General features: G+C 39.6%; 3 protein-coding genes across 7 annotated transcripts in view; 2 read left to right on the forward strand and 1 right to left on the reverse strand.

Annotated features, from left to right (window-relative positions):
- LOC128601790 (fibrinogen alpha chain) overlaps positions 1-3,262 on the forward strand; it is a 5,566-nt gene extending 2,304 nt beyond the window's left edge. For 2 of the 4 annotated variants that reach the window (XM_053615164.1, XM_053615166.1), the window contains exons 6-9: positions 1,510-1,616; positions 1,910-2,093; positions 2,485-2,630; positions 2,740-3,262. In XM_053615164.1, coding sequence (XP_053471139.1) covers positions 1,510-1,616; positions 1,910-2,093; positions 2,485-2,630; positions 2,740-3,066 — 764 coding nt within the window. In that variant the 3' untranslated portion in view covers positions 3,067-3,262. Of the gene's footprint in view, positions 1-202; positions 1,048-1,509; positions 1,617-1,909; positions 2,094-2,484; positions 2,631-2,739 lie in introns of those variants that run through there. The other 2 variants (XM_053615168.1, XM_053615165.1) reach the window with 2 other exon arrangements.
- Positions 3,263-5,480: 2,218 nt separating this feature from the next.
- Positions 5,481-9,128, reverse strand: fgb (fibrinogen beta chain). Its single transcript, XM_053615169.1, has 8 exons — positions 9,004-9,128; positions 8,888-8,908; positions 8,190-8,393; positions 7,451-7,634; positions 6,960-7,301; positions 6,754-6,876; positions 6,174-6,459; positions 5,481-5,899 (listed from the first exon to the last, which is right to left on the reverse strand). Exons 1-8 carry the CDS (start codon positions 9,085-9,087, stop codon positions 5,668-5,670), a joined length of 1,476 nt encoding a protein of 491 aa, XP_053471144.1. The 5' UTR covers positions 9,088-9,128; the 3' UTR covers positions 5,481-5,667.
- Positions 9,129-10,919: 1,791 nt separating this feature from the next.
- Positions 10,920-13,472, forward strand: si:dkeyp-75b4.10 (ladderlectin). 2 transcript variants are annotated; one of them, XM_053615171.1, is made up of 6 exons: positions 10,920-11,507; positions 11,606-11,678; positions 11,772-11,863; positions 12,018-12,149; positions 12,697-12,805; positions 12,954-13,472. In XM_053615171.1, the coding sequence occupies exons 2-6, from the start codon at positions 11,618-11,620 to the stop codon at positions 13,037-13,039; spliced, it is 480 nt and encodes a 159-aa protein (XP_053471146.1). In that variant the 5' UTR covers positions 10,920-11,507; positions 11,606-11,617; the 3' UTR covers positions 13,040-13,472. The 2 variants fall into 2 exon arrangements, with proteins under 2 accessions (XP_053471146.1, XP_053471145.1); XM_053615170.1 differs by having other exon boundaries at positions 10,920-11,678.
- Positions 13,473-13,975: the final 503 nt, after the last annotated feature.

Below are 13,975 nucleotides of genomic sequence, written 5' to 3' on the forward strand. Positions count from 1 at the left end.
AACCTGCTAATGTTAAGATGTTTGGTTTGCAACTGGAATAACTGCAATTACTGTGTACTAAACAGTTATAAAATTGTGTGCAGTCATATTTTGTTCATGAGAAGGCCAGTGGACACCTACTATTAATTCCTGGGGGAATATTAACAATTGGAGTATATTTGAAGTGCAGCGTTTGCGCTAATCGGCAGATCTCTCCTTTCAGATTGTGTTGAGATCCAGCAGAAGCACACCGCGGGTGATCAGAGCGGCCTGTTCAAAGTAAAGCCGGCCGGGTCGGAGGAGGTAGTGGAGCTTTACTGTGACCAGGCCACAGGTTTGGGGGGCTGGGTTCTGATCCAGCAGAGGGAGGACGGCTCTGTTAACTTCAACCGCACTTGGGATGAGTATCGGGTTGGGTTTGGGAAGACAGACAAGCAAGGAAGGGGTGAGATTTGGATTGGGAATCACATCTTACATCTCCTCACTCAGAAGGAAAGTGTTCTGAGAGTGGAGCTGTTAGACTGGGCAGGAAACGAGGCGTATGCAGAATATAACATCCAGGTGGGCTCAGAGACAGAGGGGTTCCAGCTAAATGTATCATCTTACACAGGAGATGCAGGAGATGCTCTGGTGCAGGGGCTAGCTAACACGGGTTCCTTCCTTTCACACGCTGGGATGAAGTTTAGCACGTTTGACAGGGACAATGACAAGTGGGAGGAGAGCTGTGCTAAGATCTATGGAGGCGGATGGTGGTACAATAACTGCCAGTCTGCCAACCTCAATGGGATTTACTACAAGGGCGGGAAGTACGATCGTGCTAGCAAAATTCCCTACGAGGTAGAGAATGGAGTCGTGTGGCTGCCGTTTAAACCAGCAGATTATTCCCTTAAAGTGGTGAGAATGAAGATCAGGCCTCTCTGAACCCTCAAATCAGTGAAGGAGATCAGAAAGATGTAAATGATGAAAATAAGATAGATCGATTCTGCTTGCAATGATCAGGACATGCCACAATGTGAAATACTGCACAAGTTAATGTCGTTTTCAATAAAAAAAAATGTGTTCACTTCATTTTGTGTCATTTCTTTATTTAAAAACATCACACAAGCAAGAGTGATCATGAACCCTTTTCTTCTTTGAAAATGTGTGTAAACTGTGTTAAAATGGATGATGATGAGTAGTATTATTATTATTATTATTATTATTATTATTATTATTATTTTCTCCTAAAAAATTCGCAGTTATACAGTGACAAAGCATTTCATTCACTCACTGTGTTAAATTTTATATACAATGGTAATGATATGGATGATATTTTAATCAGAGATTAAAAATAAAACCAAATCACCAAAATATCATTTCTGCAATGAAAATATCAGGTTTAAGTTTAATTTAGAAGCACATTACACAGATATATGAATTTATAACAGAACCGTCAATAAACTCCATGCAGAATAACTGTATTTTGAATCTATATTCCTTTTTTCTTCACATATTCTTCAAATATAAAGGTTTGTGTTTTGTGTGTTTCAGTGTGTGAGTCAGTTGGTTCTCGGAAACGACACACTCCCTCCCGTTACCAAAGACGACTTGGACATTGTCCAGTGAACAAACACCCGCTGTGTACCGACGAGGACGAGGTGAGTTTAAACTCCGTTCCAGATCACGGTCAGTGTTCTTCCTGATGTTCTTTCTGTTAGCAGATTTTGTAAGTAAAAGGTAAAAAGTGAAATGAAATCACCGGATTCACTCTATAAAGCTAGATACATATAATATTAGCAACATAAATCATGAAATTCTCTTCACATATAATCATACGTCTTTTTACTGTGTTAAATTTCATATTTAAGGTTAAGTTATTTAATCAGAAACCTGCGGAGGCTGGAAGTGTATGAAATTCACTCCAGTGGTTTAATGTTTGATTTGTGTGCAGGGTGTGAAATGCCCATCAGGCTGTCGGCTGCAGGGTTTTATTGACGAGGCTGACGGAGACGTTTATGAGCGTCTCGGCAAAATCTGTGAGAAGACAAAACTATATAAAACCACGCCTTTATCTACAGCGATTAAAACGGCTCAGTTCTACGAAGCACAAAGGAAGATTATCGTCAAAACATACAGTGCGTAAAGATTCTTTTTTATAAAACCCTTAGGGCAGTGCTATTATAGGAAATGAATCAACAACGGGGTGGTGTGATGAAGCAGAGCCACTGTTACCACCCCGACCTCAGTTAGTTTCCAATAGCTGCACACCCCTACGTAGATTATTCCTCTTATACCACAGAAATTTAACAATTACACTTTTTTATTTAACAACCAACATTTCTAATCCATTTATAGTTCTGTTTAATGATGTGGAAGATCGGTGTTAGTTCCTGCTGAGAAACCAACACCTTCTGACCAATCAGAACTGAGCGCTGAACAAATCTGTGGTGTGATAATGACCTGCACTCTGATATTATGTATAAGAATGCTGATGATGAAACTGAAGGTTGTTGATCCTCTTTACAGTGGAGGAAATGCGCTACGCTGAGGTCGCTGAGATGCTCCACAGGAACCTGACACTGTTATGGAAAAAGTCCACAGAGCTCTCCAGAGAACTACAGAAGTACCAAAGACAGACTGAGGATCAGATCAATAAAATCCACCAGTTCGAGGTAAAAGTTCAGACTTTTCTGTAGCTTTAAAATTCTGACTAATGGTTAGTGGATTTTTTAGCTCTGTGTTTGATTTGTCTTGTTTGTTTTGTTGGGTTTCGGGGTTTAGGTGGACATTGACATCAAAGTCCGTGCGTGCAAAGGATCATGCAAGCAAACCTTTGACCATGTGCCTGATCACGAGACCTTCAGATCAATGCGGGACAATATTGCCACATTCGACTTGACCTCCCCAAAACAACAAAAAACATTTACCTTGGACAAAAAACTCAAACTGCAACCTGTGGTTCAACCTCATGATTCTCTCGCGTATGGAAAATTACCTTTCGTCCACTCAGAACTCCTCACAAAGATGGAGGACATCGAGCAGAATCAGGTGGTGATGGATGAGCTTCAACAGCATACGTGGAATTCGGATGGAAAATGGGAAACATAAAAGAAATACATGTGGGACTTTTATCATGGCTTGAATACTGCTGTTTCATTTCGAAGAAAAACTAAAAAGTTACATTAAAGTTGTAGAACTTTCGCGAAACACACAGATCTTTTCTCTATATGTTTTTAATACGCTGTGTATAAAAATGTAAATTGTTATACAGTACAAATATGAAATAAAATGAGACTTGCTTTAATACATTCTAGAAGACACATCAACAGCAGGAACTGAAGTCGGAGAAGTAAATATGTCTGATATCACAATCAGACTCAAAGCTACAGAGTTAAACGCTACTCAGACGCTCAGACTCTGAATAATGAGTGTGGAAGCCGTGTTGTTAAATTAAAGCAAGCTTGCAGTGATAATTATAATGAAAGATGTGGTTAGATCCACTCTCTCGTGCTTGGATTAACGCCATTTTATTAGAGCAACACAAATGGAGCTTCCAATCTACACCCTTGGGAAAAAGAAATCTTTCACCAAATTTCCCAAATGTTGTCGATTGGGAGGAAGAACTTATTCAGGGCATCACAATCATCAGTCCTGAGGACCCTGAGCTGTACGTATATTTAACAACGGTTCTAAACAGAAGAGCAGAGGAAGATATGGCTTACTGGATTAACATCTGCCAAAAAAACACCCCCTCTCCATAATCTCACTGTACAATGCTCTTTATTCTGGGTACATGAGAGCGTAATGCATGAATACTGACACAGTTACAGCTAAAGCCTTACTTTAATAAGATAGAGACATGTAGAGAGAGAGAAGGAAGAGTAAACCCACAGTCAGCTGACCTCGTCTTCACTGGAGTGTAGAAAGTCCTCACCTTTTACTGTGACATTTTTATTTCTTCACTTTTTTACTGTATTGTATTTCTGTATATTTATTTACTTATTTATCTTTTCATTCCATTATAAAGTTAATGTATTGCTTACTGAATGCCAATCACAAAAACTCCCCACTTCCATACATTATAAAACGTGTCATCTGACCTTTCTGGACTTTTATTTACTTCATTTACATTCAAAGCTATTATGAATTGTTCACTGCTTCAAAAGTCGGACAAGTGGATGATCTTAATGGCGTCAAACTCACAGAGGGATCAGAGGTGCATTTATAACACTGTTATGAAGCACAATGGACAGCGTCTACAATTTTCTCAAAGTGTTTTGTTGTACTCAAGGGAGGAAAGTACTGATATACTCTCCTTACGGGACTTAAGTACATGGTTCACTGTAACAGTTCTTTTATTTTAGTAGAAATAAATCATAGTCCTTTTATTTGAGTTTTAAAAAAACACAGAATGCATTTAACTCCAGAAGACCTCAAGTGAAGCAGTTGATTTTACAAATAAAACTGAAAGTCTACACTTCAGACAGGAAAAGCTTTATCCAGCAGCAGTAATGTCTGGGACAGAGGAGACACACGAGTGTCACGACACCCAGTTTATCAGCATTTATCTTCAGTTTTAAATAATTCAAAGGAAACAGCGTGATACCGATCTGCAAATGATACAAGACAAACCCCATAGAGAGATCGACATTTTACAGCATGTGTACAGGGAAACCATTAGCCGAGAGTGCTAGACTAGTGCTAGCCAGATGTTTTGATGTTTTACAGTATGAAAGCTCTGTATTAAACTTAAGAGATCACATTCAGGCATGTTCAGTAGCTCGTTGTGTTTAATATATCTACAGACTACAGGTAATGCTCAGGATAATGTTTACTAGATAGCTAACTATGTAACTAGAGGCAGGAATTAGCATGAGCTAGCTAGCTAATGAATCTACTGTAGCAAAATCTTTCGGCTAAGTGGTAAATAAGTGAAATCTGGCTTTCTGTACTGTATATACTGCTGCTCATGGAGCTGGTGTTCACTTCACAGTGCTCACTTAGTTAGGTAACGTCATTGCTTAAAAATCTGTTCCTCAGATACAGAATAGCTTTGGGATTCGTTGTGTGAATTGTAGACGTGTAAATAATAATAATAATAATAATAATAATAATAATAATAATTATGCAGTAGTTTTTTACCAGATGACTTCTTCACTCCTGCTTGAGTCATTTTCTTGATCTCTACTTGTGATTTATTACTACAGCAGCACTAGCTTAACTCACGTCAGTGTGTTTTCTTCTCTTTACGCCACTGGTAGAAGAAGCTCATATGAGAAGAGTGTGGGGGCTTGGGATGGAAATCATTTCTTTTGAGGTGAGGGTTCATGGTTCTGGAGTCAGCGCTTCATTCTGATGAAGGTATGTGAGGATTTAAAGCCACTGAACTCCACCCAGAATGTATACATTACTGTGTCTGTGCTTCGTTCTTTTGTTATGACAGTATTATAGAATATATCCTACACATACTGGAATTACTGATACGCTGCTGTTAGTTGAGACGATCAGATTCAAACCAAATCTAATGTTCACACAGAATGCATTTTATTTTGAACGTAAACAGGTTTGTTGACAGCTGGTGCAGTTGTTCTTATTATCTTCATATTTCACTGATGTCAACATCTTTATTTCTTTTTTTATTTCTAAAATGGCATTTGCTGAATAAGAGTACAGGTTTCACACAGGACGAGTGAAGAGTGTGTGTGTGTGTTATTTCTGAGCAAAGAAGGGTCTGATCTTCAGGCTGACGGCCTTGAGCGAGTACCACGAGCCCTTCCAGTTCATCCACACCACGCCGTCGTCTGTGCCGTGTTTGGCCATGTTCTTTGTGTACGCTCCGCCCCAGTAGTATCGGCCATTAGGATTGGCTGAATGGCAGGCGTTATACCACCATCCACCTCCATCTTCTCTTGAACACTGCTTAGACGGGTCACCAGGTACCCTGTATATATTAAAAGAATATATATTGTTTAATTATTAAAGGCATAAATAATTATTGATTATTTTCCTACAACAGCAGTCCCCCAAGTGTTCTATTCCTTACTCGATGCTGCAGTGCAACTATTCAATCATTTGGTTAAAAAGTAACTATATAATAATAATAATAATAATAATAATAATAATAATAATAAATAACTATCAAGTAAATCTAAGTGACTCGTAGATCATATATAAACATAGAATTTTATCTTCTCTGTAAGGGCAGCGATGCTCACCATCGGTCATTGTCTCTGTCGTAGGTGCTGAACATCATGCCGTTGTGGATGGTCATGGTGCGATTTACACCAAACAGCTCTGTTGCACCAGTGAGTAAGGCATTTCCCGCCGTGCCGGAGTATTTATCCACTGCCAGGATGTAGTTCGAAGCTTCGCCTTGTACGGTGAACTGTTGGTACTGAGCGTATGTCTTCGTGCCTGCCCAGTCCTGCAGCTCGATCAGGACTTCAGTTGGGCCCGTCTTAGTGAGCTGACTGATGCGGTCATTACCGAGCCAGTACTCGCCTACATTACAAAGAAAACCCAACAGAGATTAGAGGTCAGGAAGCTCTCACCTATGTACAGAAAATGCACACAAATTAAACCCCTTTCTTGAAAGAAAGTACATATCAATCATTCAGTCATCTTCATCTAAATGTTTTATCCTGGTTCTGGATTCTATCCTGGGAATGCTGGGTGTGAAGCAGGAACACGTCCTGGATGGGACGCCAGGACACACACGCTAACCTGAGCTCCGGACTGACTCAGAACACAACCTGCTACACCAGCATGCTGTCCTGCAGAAAGTATCAAACTTACCAGGAGTTTCGCAGTGACCTTTCCCAACATCAAACGCAACGTTTCCAAAACCTCTCTTGTAATCATCCCATCTCCGGCCGAAGTCCACGCTACCGTCCAAACGGTTCTGAATGAGCAGCCATCCTGAGAACAATAGAACAGTATGACTGAAGGGGTTTAGTTTTCTGAAATCTCTGTAAAGTGTCTGTTTTTCCATCATGCCGTACCTCCGTTCTGCGTTGTCTGGTCACAGTAGACCTTGTAAGGTGCTTGTGAGGGTTCTGGGCGCACCAGATACAGCTCAGAAGTTTCTCCTCCGTTCCTGAAAACATCCTCGCAGTCTTTTCCAGACACCACTGGGATGGGGCAGGACACTACACACGGTTCAGCACACTTCTCATTCTGAGAAGTCACAGCCCTCTCCAGACGCTGGATCTTCTCCCGCAGTTTCTCCAGGACTCCCTGCAGGATTTTAATGTTTTGTGGAAACGAGACATCCACAGTTTCTTTCACATATGCATGCTGGACCTCCAGGTCGTCTGTGTACTGATTGACCAAGTCGTCATTACCTACAAAGATTTAAAAAGGCAGAGAACTTAGAGAAGATTATTGATTTGTTATATTTGCTGTTAATGCTGCAGAGTGAAGTGTACCTCTGTGAGTAAACACACGTTTAAGTTTAATCCAACTGAGACTTATCTAACATTAAACACTTTACCGTTATTGATCCTCTGTCTCTCAGTGACCTCTGAGGTCAGCTCGTCCACGTATCTGTAGACGGAGTTGGAGGTCTGTGACAGAGTTTCCACGTCTCTCTTTAGCTGAGCCACCGTAGGTTTAACGTCACGCTCCTGCTTCAGCAAAGCTGTTTTCAATTCACAGCCTGTAGGACAGAGCACACCCTGCAGGAGCAACGAAAACAAACCACGTCACACCTCGTCCTCCTTTACACACCACGAGTCTGTGCAGAAATGACTATTAAAAATAGCAGGGATTTTAGATGCGTTTATTACGCAAATGATCAGGCAAATAATAACGGCTGTTCCAGTCTTTTAAAAACTGGATGAGACCTTTTTTGTGTAGAAACGTTAGACAGGCGCGTGTCGAGTCCGTCACCGGCAGCCATGTTGGATTGTGAGGAGCTACACTTAACCGAGTAACAGATATCTGTGGAATCATGTGCACTGGACATTGGAGTGGTTTGAAGGTGAAATACATCTAATATATTTCTAAAATTAACTTCGAATTAACGTTTTATGAGTGAATACTGCAAACTTTAGCATTAATAAGATTTTATAATATACTTTAATACCAAATCTAACCTGGAACACTAACGCTTTTACCAACGTTTCTATTTTCGAGTCAGTCTGAGAACAAAGTAAAGCTCAGAAATGTTACTGTGAGGAAAAAGTTCATTTAAAATGTGCATAATTATATTATTAGAGTATAGAGATTACCATTGCCTCCGAAGCATGTATGCATCCCCCACTGTCAATAATTTCCTTCTTCTCCTCCTGAAGCTGTTTCTCGGTCACCGCAGTGGGGCGCGGTCCGTAACGTCCACGTCCGCTAACAGGAGGTGGAGCAGCGACAGGTGTGTAGACCTCACGGCCCCTGGAAAGAGGCCTGTGACCTCGAGGGTCTGTGAATTCCACTTTGGGCTAAGAGACATTCGGAAAAATATCATTCAGTAAGTTGAGGAGTTTACAGACGCAATTTCATCTCAGTCTCAAAGAATGACTGGGTGAACATGGTTGTGTAATTACAGCGCTGAACATCGATTATTCGAGTTCAGATGTCGCCTGTAAATGTTCAGTTTCTAAAGTCAATTAAATAAAAGTAAAGAACTGCTGCTTGACGTTTGGGTTGTTGGGGTTTTGTTTTAATGTTAAAATCTGTTGTACTGTTAATACTGCACTCTTAGAAAAAAAAAGTTGTTGGTTTTCTTTAAATCTTCACAATAAAATCTAATTACAGTCCATTTCAGTTTTTCAAATCTTTTTTAAAGGTCAATATATCCACATTACCCAGGAACATATACAGTGTAAAGGTATAAAACATAATGGTACCACTCCACAGACAAGGAAAGGCAGAAATATTCCATTTTTAATCATTTCTTTCATTTAATTAGATCAGAAGTTAAAAACAGACTCACCGGCGGTGGTGTTTTTACATCCTACAGAGAGAGAGAGAGAGAGAGAGAGAGAATAAATGAGTTGTTGTTTTAATCCTGACCAAGTAACATAAATAATGGCACGAGTGTGTACTTACTACAGCATCTTCATCATCATAATCAGAATTGGCCTGAGCCAGCGCTCCACACACACACACACTGAGGAAGAGGAGGAACTTCATGTTGAAGAGCAGGACACTTAAAGACAGATGATGAGGTCTGTATTTATAGCTGATAGAAAGCCGCCAGGAGGACAGATGAGAGGACATTTAGGTGATTATTAACTCGGGAAAATCAATACGAGCGGCTCGGGGCTCATTTTGTGGGAAATGTGGCAACATGCTGAAGCAATAATGCCATGTGAACTCTGGACGTTAATGAATATATAATCATTTCTTTAAAATGGTCCGTGTGTTCGTTTGTTTTGAAATGAGAACGGGAAAACACAGAAACAGGTTTATTTTTTAGTTTTGTTTTTCTCGGCACTAAAATAGGAAAAGAAGTTACTTTCGCATCAAAACATTTTTTCAAAATACACTGACTCTATTTTTTAAATAATTTTTACACATGAAAGCTATAAATCAAATATAACCTACTGAAGTCTGAAGGTTATTCTCTTCTCGACGTGTACTCTGGACAAACATGGGATCAAAATATGCAGAAATACATTTTGGGTGATTCAAATTAAATATGAAATATTCTTAAAACAAGCAGAATTTCTGCAAGCTTTCTGTAATATTTATTGTTTTGAAGCCAAAAAGGAATGAACACTACACAGCTTATATAACCCAACACATATGGAAAACATAGTCCCACAGGAACAATACAACATTATCAAAGATTGTGATGTCTTTAAATGACATTCTGATGATCTGTTTTATTAGGATGCCATGAATTTGAATAATTCTGAATTTGTTTAAACTAAAATGTCCAAATGATAAAATGAGCGCTCGTACCAGAGCCAGTGTTTAAGCATATCAAATACAGCTTTATCCTTGACCTCAGAGATGTGTGTGTGTGTGTGTGTGTGTGTGTGTGTGTGTGTGTTTGTTTGTTTGCTAATGACACAGGTGAACATTAATCAGATTACTAACCAAGGCAAGCACACTGACTCACCTGCTGAATCATCAGTTTGGACCCAAACAGTATCAGTACCAGTAACGTCTAATACGAGACCAAAGACAAAACCCACAAGCTTTTTTTATGTGATTCACATCACAGCTACATGGATCCGTTTTACTAATGGCTGTGTCCATGATGGAAAACTCTTCAATAAATAACACTGAGACGCTTTAGTCTTCTCAACGTTCTTATGTAGAACTAGTGTTCGTGAGCAGACCGAACAGCGGGAGTCGTTACAGACGCAGAGTGCTGCTCTGATCAAAGATGAATTATGAACATAAGAGATGTTGGAATACGTTCGAAGACTTTCTGGTACGACGAGTGTTTGAGAAAATAATTGTGAGCTAAAAAAATAAAGCCGTTTTTACACAAGACTGTCGAATCATCATGAAACGCTCACAATCGCCTCATTGCACAACAAAATACTTCCTCTTTTTTTTCTTCTTCATGAATTTGCACAAAAACATCCCAAACGTTCCGTTAGAAACATCCTGAGAGTCACATCAAGACCCAAACGTTCTGTTAGAAACATCCTGAGAGTCACATCAAGACCCAAACGTTCTGTTAGAAACATCCTGAGAGTCACATCAAGACCCAAACGTTCTGTTAGAAACATCCTGAGAGTCACATCAAGACCCAAACGTTCTGTTAGAAACATCCTGAGAGTCACATCAAACGTTCTCAGACTTACTGTTTTAATAATGAATAAAATTATTCATCATGATATGTTACGATATCACCAAATTTCCCCTTGGGGATCAATAAAGTACTCTCTATTCTATTTTTCTTTTTTTAAGAAAAGAAAATCTTTTCATATTTTTTATTGGACAGAAATGTCGTGTTTTTATAGTGTGTATGCTATCGTGGAGTCTTTCGGAATAAACCTGATGCTGATCTGTGATGTAGAACTTTATCTACAGTACATTATTAATGATACAGATCATTATCCTGCAGTCATGTGAAGTCGTAAAGCATGTTAAAGTGAACAAATGTGAAACGAAATCACGATGGAAACAGATTTACTGCACATAATATTAAATGTGCTCCTGATGTGTACTGGTCTTCTGCGTTTTTAAATGATTTCCTAATCAGTCGCTCGTTAGCAGTTACTGTTTACATTCATAGGAAACGATGCGACACTTAACAGTGTTCATTTGTCACTTTAGTGAAAATGATGATCATTTGTGTTTTAAACTTTATCTTTAGCCTCGAATTAAAACCTAATCGATTTGCGAACGGCATGAGCGTTAGCATTTAACAGAAAATTAGCCACTTTGCTAGCCAGAAAACTGAGGAAGTTAAAAAGCACAGTGTCATTCGGATAGAAGAATTGTATTTTTACCCAATATGGACTTGATAGTGTCTAAAGCGCTCCTCATTGGTGTGCTGCTTCACTATAAATACTTGGTTGTGAGGATGGATATAAAAGCCGGTGCTTCGTTTTAGTCAGAAAAGCTTTTTATCAGACTCTCCCCTGGTGGTATGATATTTGTCATTTTATACCCATATGGAGCGTTCCTGCATTATACTGTTTACTTACTAGATATTATTTACTCATCTTTTATTTCTGTCCCAAAGGTTTTTACCAAAATGAAGATTTTGATTGCGTTTGTCCTTGTTACGCTGGCTTTCAGTGGATGTGACGCAACATGTAAGTCATATCACTGTCTATTATTATTATTATTATTATTATTATTATTGTTGTTGTTGTTGTTGTTATAATTGTTATTGTTATTATTATCAGCACCTGTAAGAAAATGCAACAGTGGTTGGACAGGATTTGGGAGAAAGTGCTATAAATATGTAGCCGAGGCAAAACCATGGGCAGAAGCCGAGGTATTCAGTGTTTAGTTTTTTTTATTCGTCTGCACACGATGCTATTAACACTACACTTCATCATTCATTTACTCAAAAATAATCTACATCGGATCATTTATTATTTATTTGTTTATACCTGATCATTTATTTCTGCTTTTTTTCTCCTTGGCAGCAACACTGTCAGGTCTTTGGAGGAAACCTTGCGTCTGTGCACAGTAACCAAACGCACTTTTTTCTTAAGAGAATGGGGAAAATCTCTGGCAGCTACAAACGCACCTGGATCGGAGCTCAGGATGCAACTCAGGTAGTTTTCTTTTCCTTCTTTCCGTTATTCCTCAGAACAATTAACCGGCTCCTGCAGAGCTGCTCATGAAGACCATCCCAGGACTTTTATTCACAATCGGCTCACGCTGAGCATCCTGTACACACACTCAGTACTGTGTGTCTTCACTCTAGTTCTTCTCAAGGTTTCTTCCTCATGTCATCTCACAGAGAATTGTTCATCAGGAATCTAAATCTACACCCACGTTTCTGTAAAGCCGCGCTGAGACAACATCTACCGCTTAAATCGGATAAAACTGCTGAGCTCTGTGCTAATCTTTGGATGAAAGGGTCTCCAAAAGAGCCTAAAATAAATGAAACAGCAGCACAACCAGTACACAAACATGGGGGTAAACAAACCCCGAAATGAAATCACTGGTGATGATCAAGTTTACGATGTGAGAGTGAATTCGAAAAAATATTTTAAAAAAGATTTCTAAATGATCATGTTTACAAACATTCCGATATAAATTATTTGAATAATTCTGTAATTATATAAGAAGTATAATTCTGCATTCATCTTTTCCCAGAACTCCCTCTGGCTGTGGAGCGACGGCTCGGTGTTCGATTTCAGCGCCTGGCATTCAGGAGAGCCGAATCATTCAGGAGGAGAACACTGCGTGGAAATGAACTACGGAGGTACAGCACATGAGCAATGATGAGAATTTACTTCAAATAACCACGAGCTCAGAGCGCAGTCCGGATTCTCTACAGGGAAAAGCACTTTTGTTGAAATGTGAAGATGTTTTTCTTCCTAGTTTTTACTAAATTCTGATTTATTCTCCAGATGAGGTCCTGTGGAACGACGCCCGGTGCACCACCAACCTTTACTTTGTGTGTCAAAAAGTAGAAAACATCAAGAACTGCTTGTAAACACCAATAACTGCTCATAACCGCTCACAATCGCTCATAACCGCTCATAACCGCTAATAACCGCTCACAATCGCTCATAACCGCTAATAACCGCTCACAATCGCTCATAACCGCTCATAACCGCTCACAACCGCTCATAACCGCTCATAACCGCTAATAACCGCTAATAACCGCTCACAATTGCTCATAACCGCTAATAACCGCTCATAACCGCTAATAACCGCTCACTATCGCTCATAACCGCTAATAACCGCTCATAACCGCTCACAATCGCTCATAACCGCTAATAACCGCTCATAACCGCTAATAACCGCTCACAATCGCTCATAACCGCTCATAACACACATTATTTCTTCTTATTGTCAGTCCCAACCAATGAAAACATTGCTTTATCACAATAAAGATGAATTATGAAGCTTGATGCACTTGTGGATTATTATTGTTGTTATTATGATGATAGTTTTACAGATGATATATTTCACAAAAACAAATAAGGTGCTGTATTTGCTGCCGAAATAGAAATGAAATCAGTCGGATCATGCTGCTGGCTTTAGATGAAGAGTTTTCTGTTCAGTCCGGGTCTCACCTGTACGGCCGAGTGAACACCTTCCATCACATGTCTTACTTACATACTATAACCATAATCACTAACACTATACAACACGCTTCTGTGACACACACTCCATCTAACACACACACACACACACACACACACACTCCATCTAACACACACACACACACACACACACCATCCAACACACACACACACACACACCATCTAACACACACACACACACACACACACACACACACACACACACCATCTAACACACACACACACACACACACACACACACACACTCCATCTAACACACACACACACACACACACACCATCCAACACACACACACACACACACACACCATCCAACACACA

The sequence above is a fragment of the Ictalurus furcatus genome, chromosome 26, assembly GCF_023375685.1.
Source record: "Ictalurus furcatus strain D&B chromosome 26, Billie_1.0, whole genome shotgun sequence".
NCBI lineage: Eukaryota > Metazoa > Chordata > Actinopteri > Siluriformes > Ictaluridae > Ictalurus > Ictalurus furcatus.

What these genes read in the sequence shown, in the direction of transcription:
- si:dkeyp-75b4.10 (XM_053615170.1), top strand. Translation starts at nt 11,510, where the DNA reads ATGATATTTGTCATTTTATACCCATATGGAGCGTTCCTGCATTATACT. An exon ending in GAGCTCAGGATGCAACTCAG is followed by an intron (nt 12,150 to 12,696) that starts GTAGTTTTCTTT and finishes ATCTTTTCCCAG; the next exon opens with AACTCCCTCTGGCTGTGGAG. An exon ending in CGTGGAAATGAACTACGGAG is followed by an intron (nt 12,806 to 12,953) that starts GTACAGCACATG and finishes TTTATTCTCCAG; the next exon opens with ATGAGGTCCTGTGGAACGAC.
- fgb (XM_053615169.1), bottom strand. Translation starts at nt 9,087, where the DNA reads ATGAAGTTCCTCCTCTTCCTCAGTGTGTGTGTGTGTGGAGCGCTGGCT. An exon ending in ATGTAAAAACACCACCGCCG is followed by an intron (nt 8,394 to 8,887) that starts GTGAGTCTGTTT and finishes AATGTCTCTTAG; the next exon opens with CCCAAAGTGGAATTCACAGA. An exon ending in GACAGAGACAATGACCGATG is followed by an intron (nt 5,900 to 6,173) that starts GTGAGCATCGCT and finishes TAATATATACAG; the next exon opens with GGTACCTGGTGACCCGTCTA.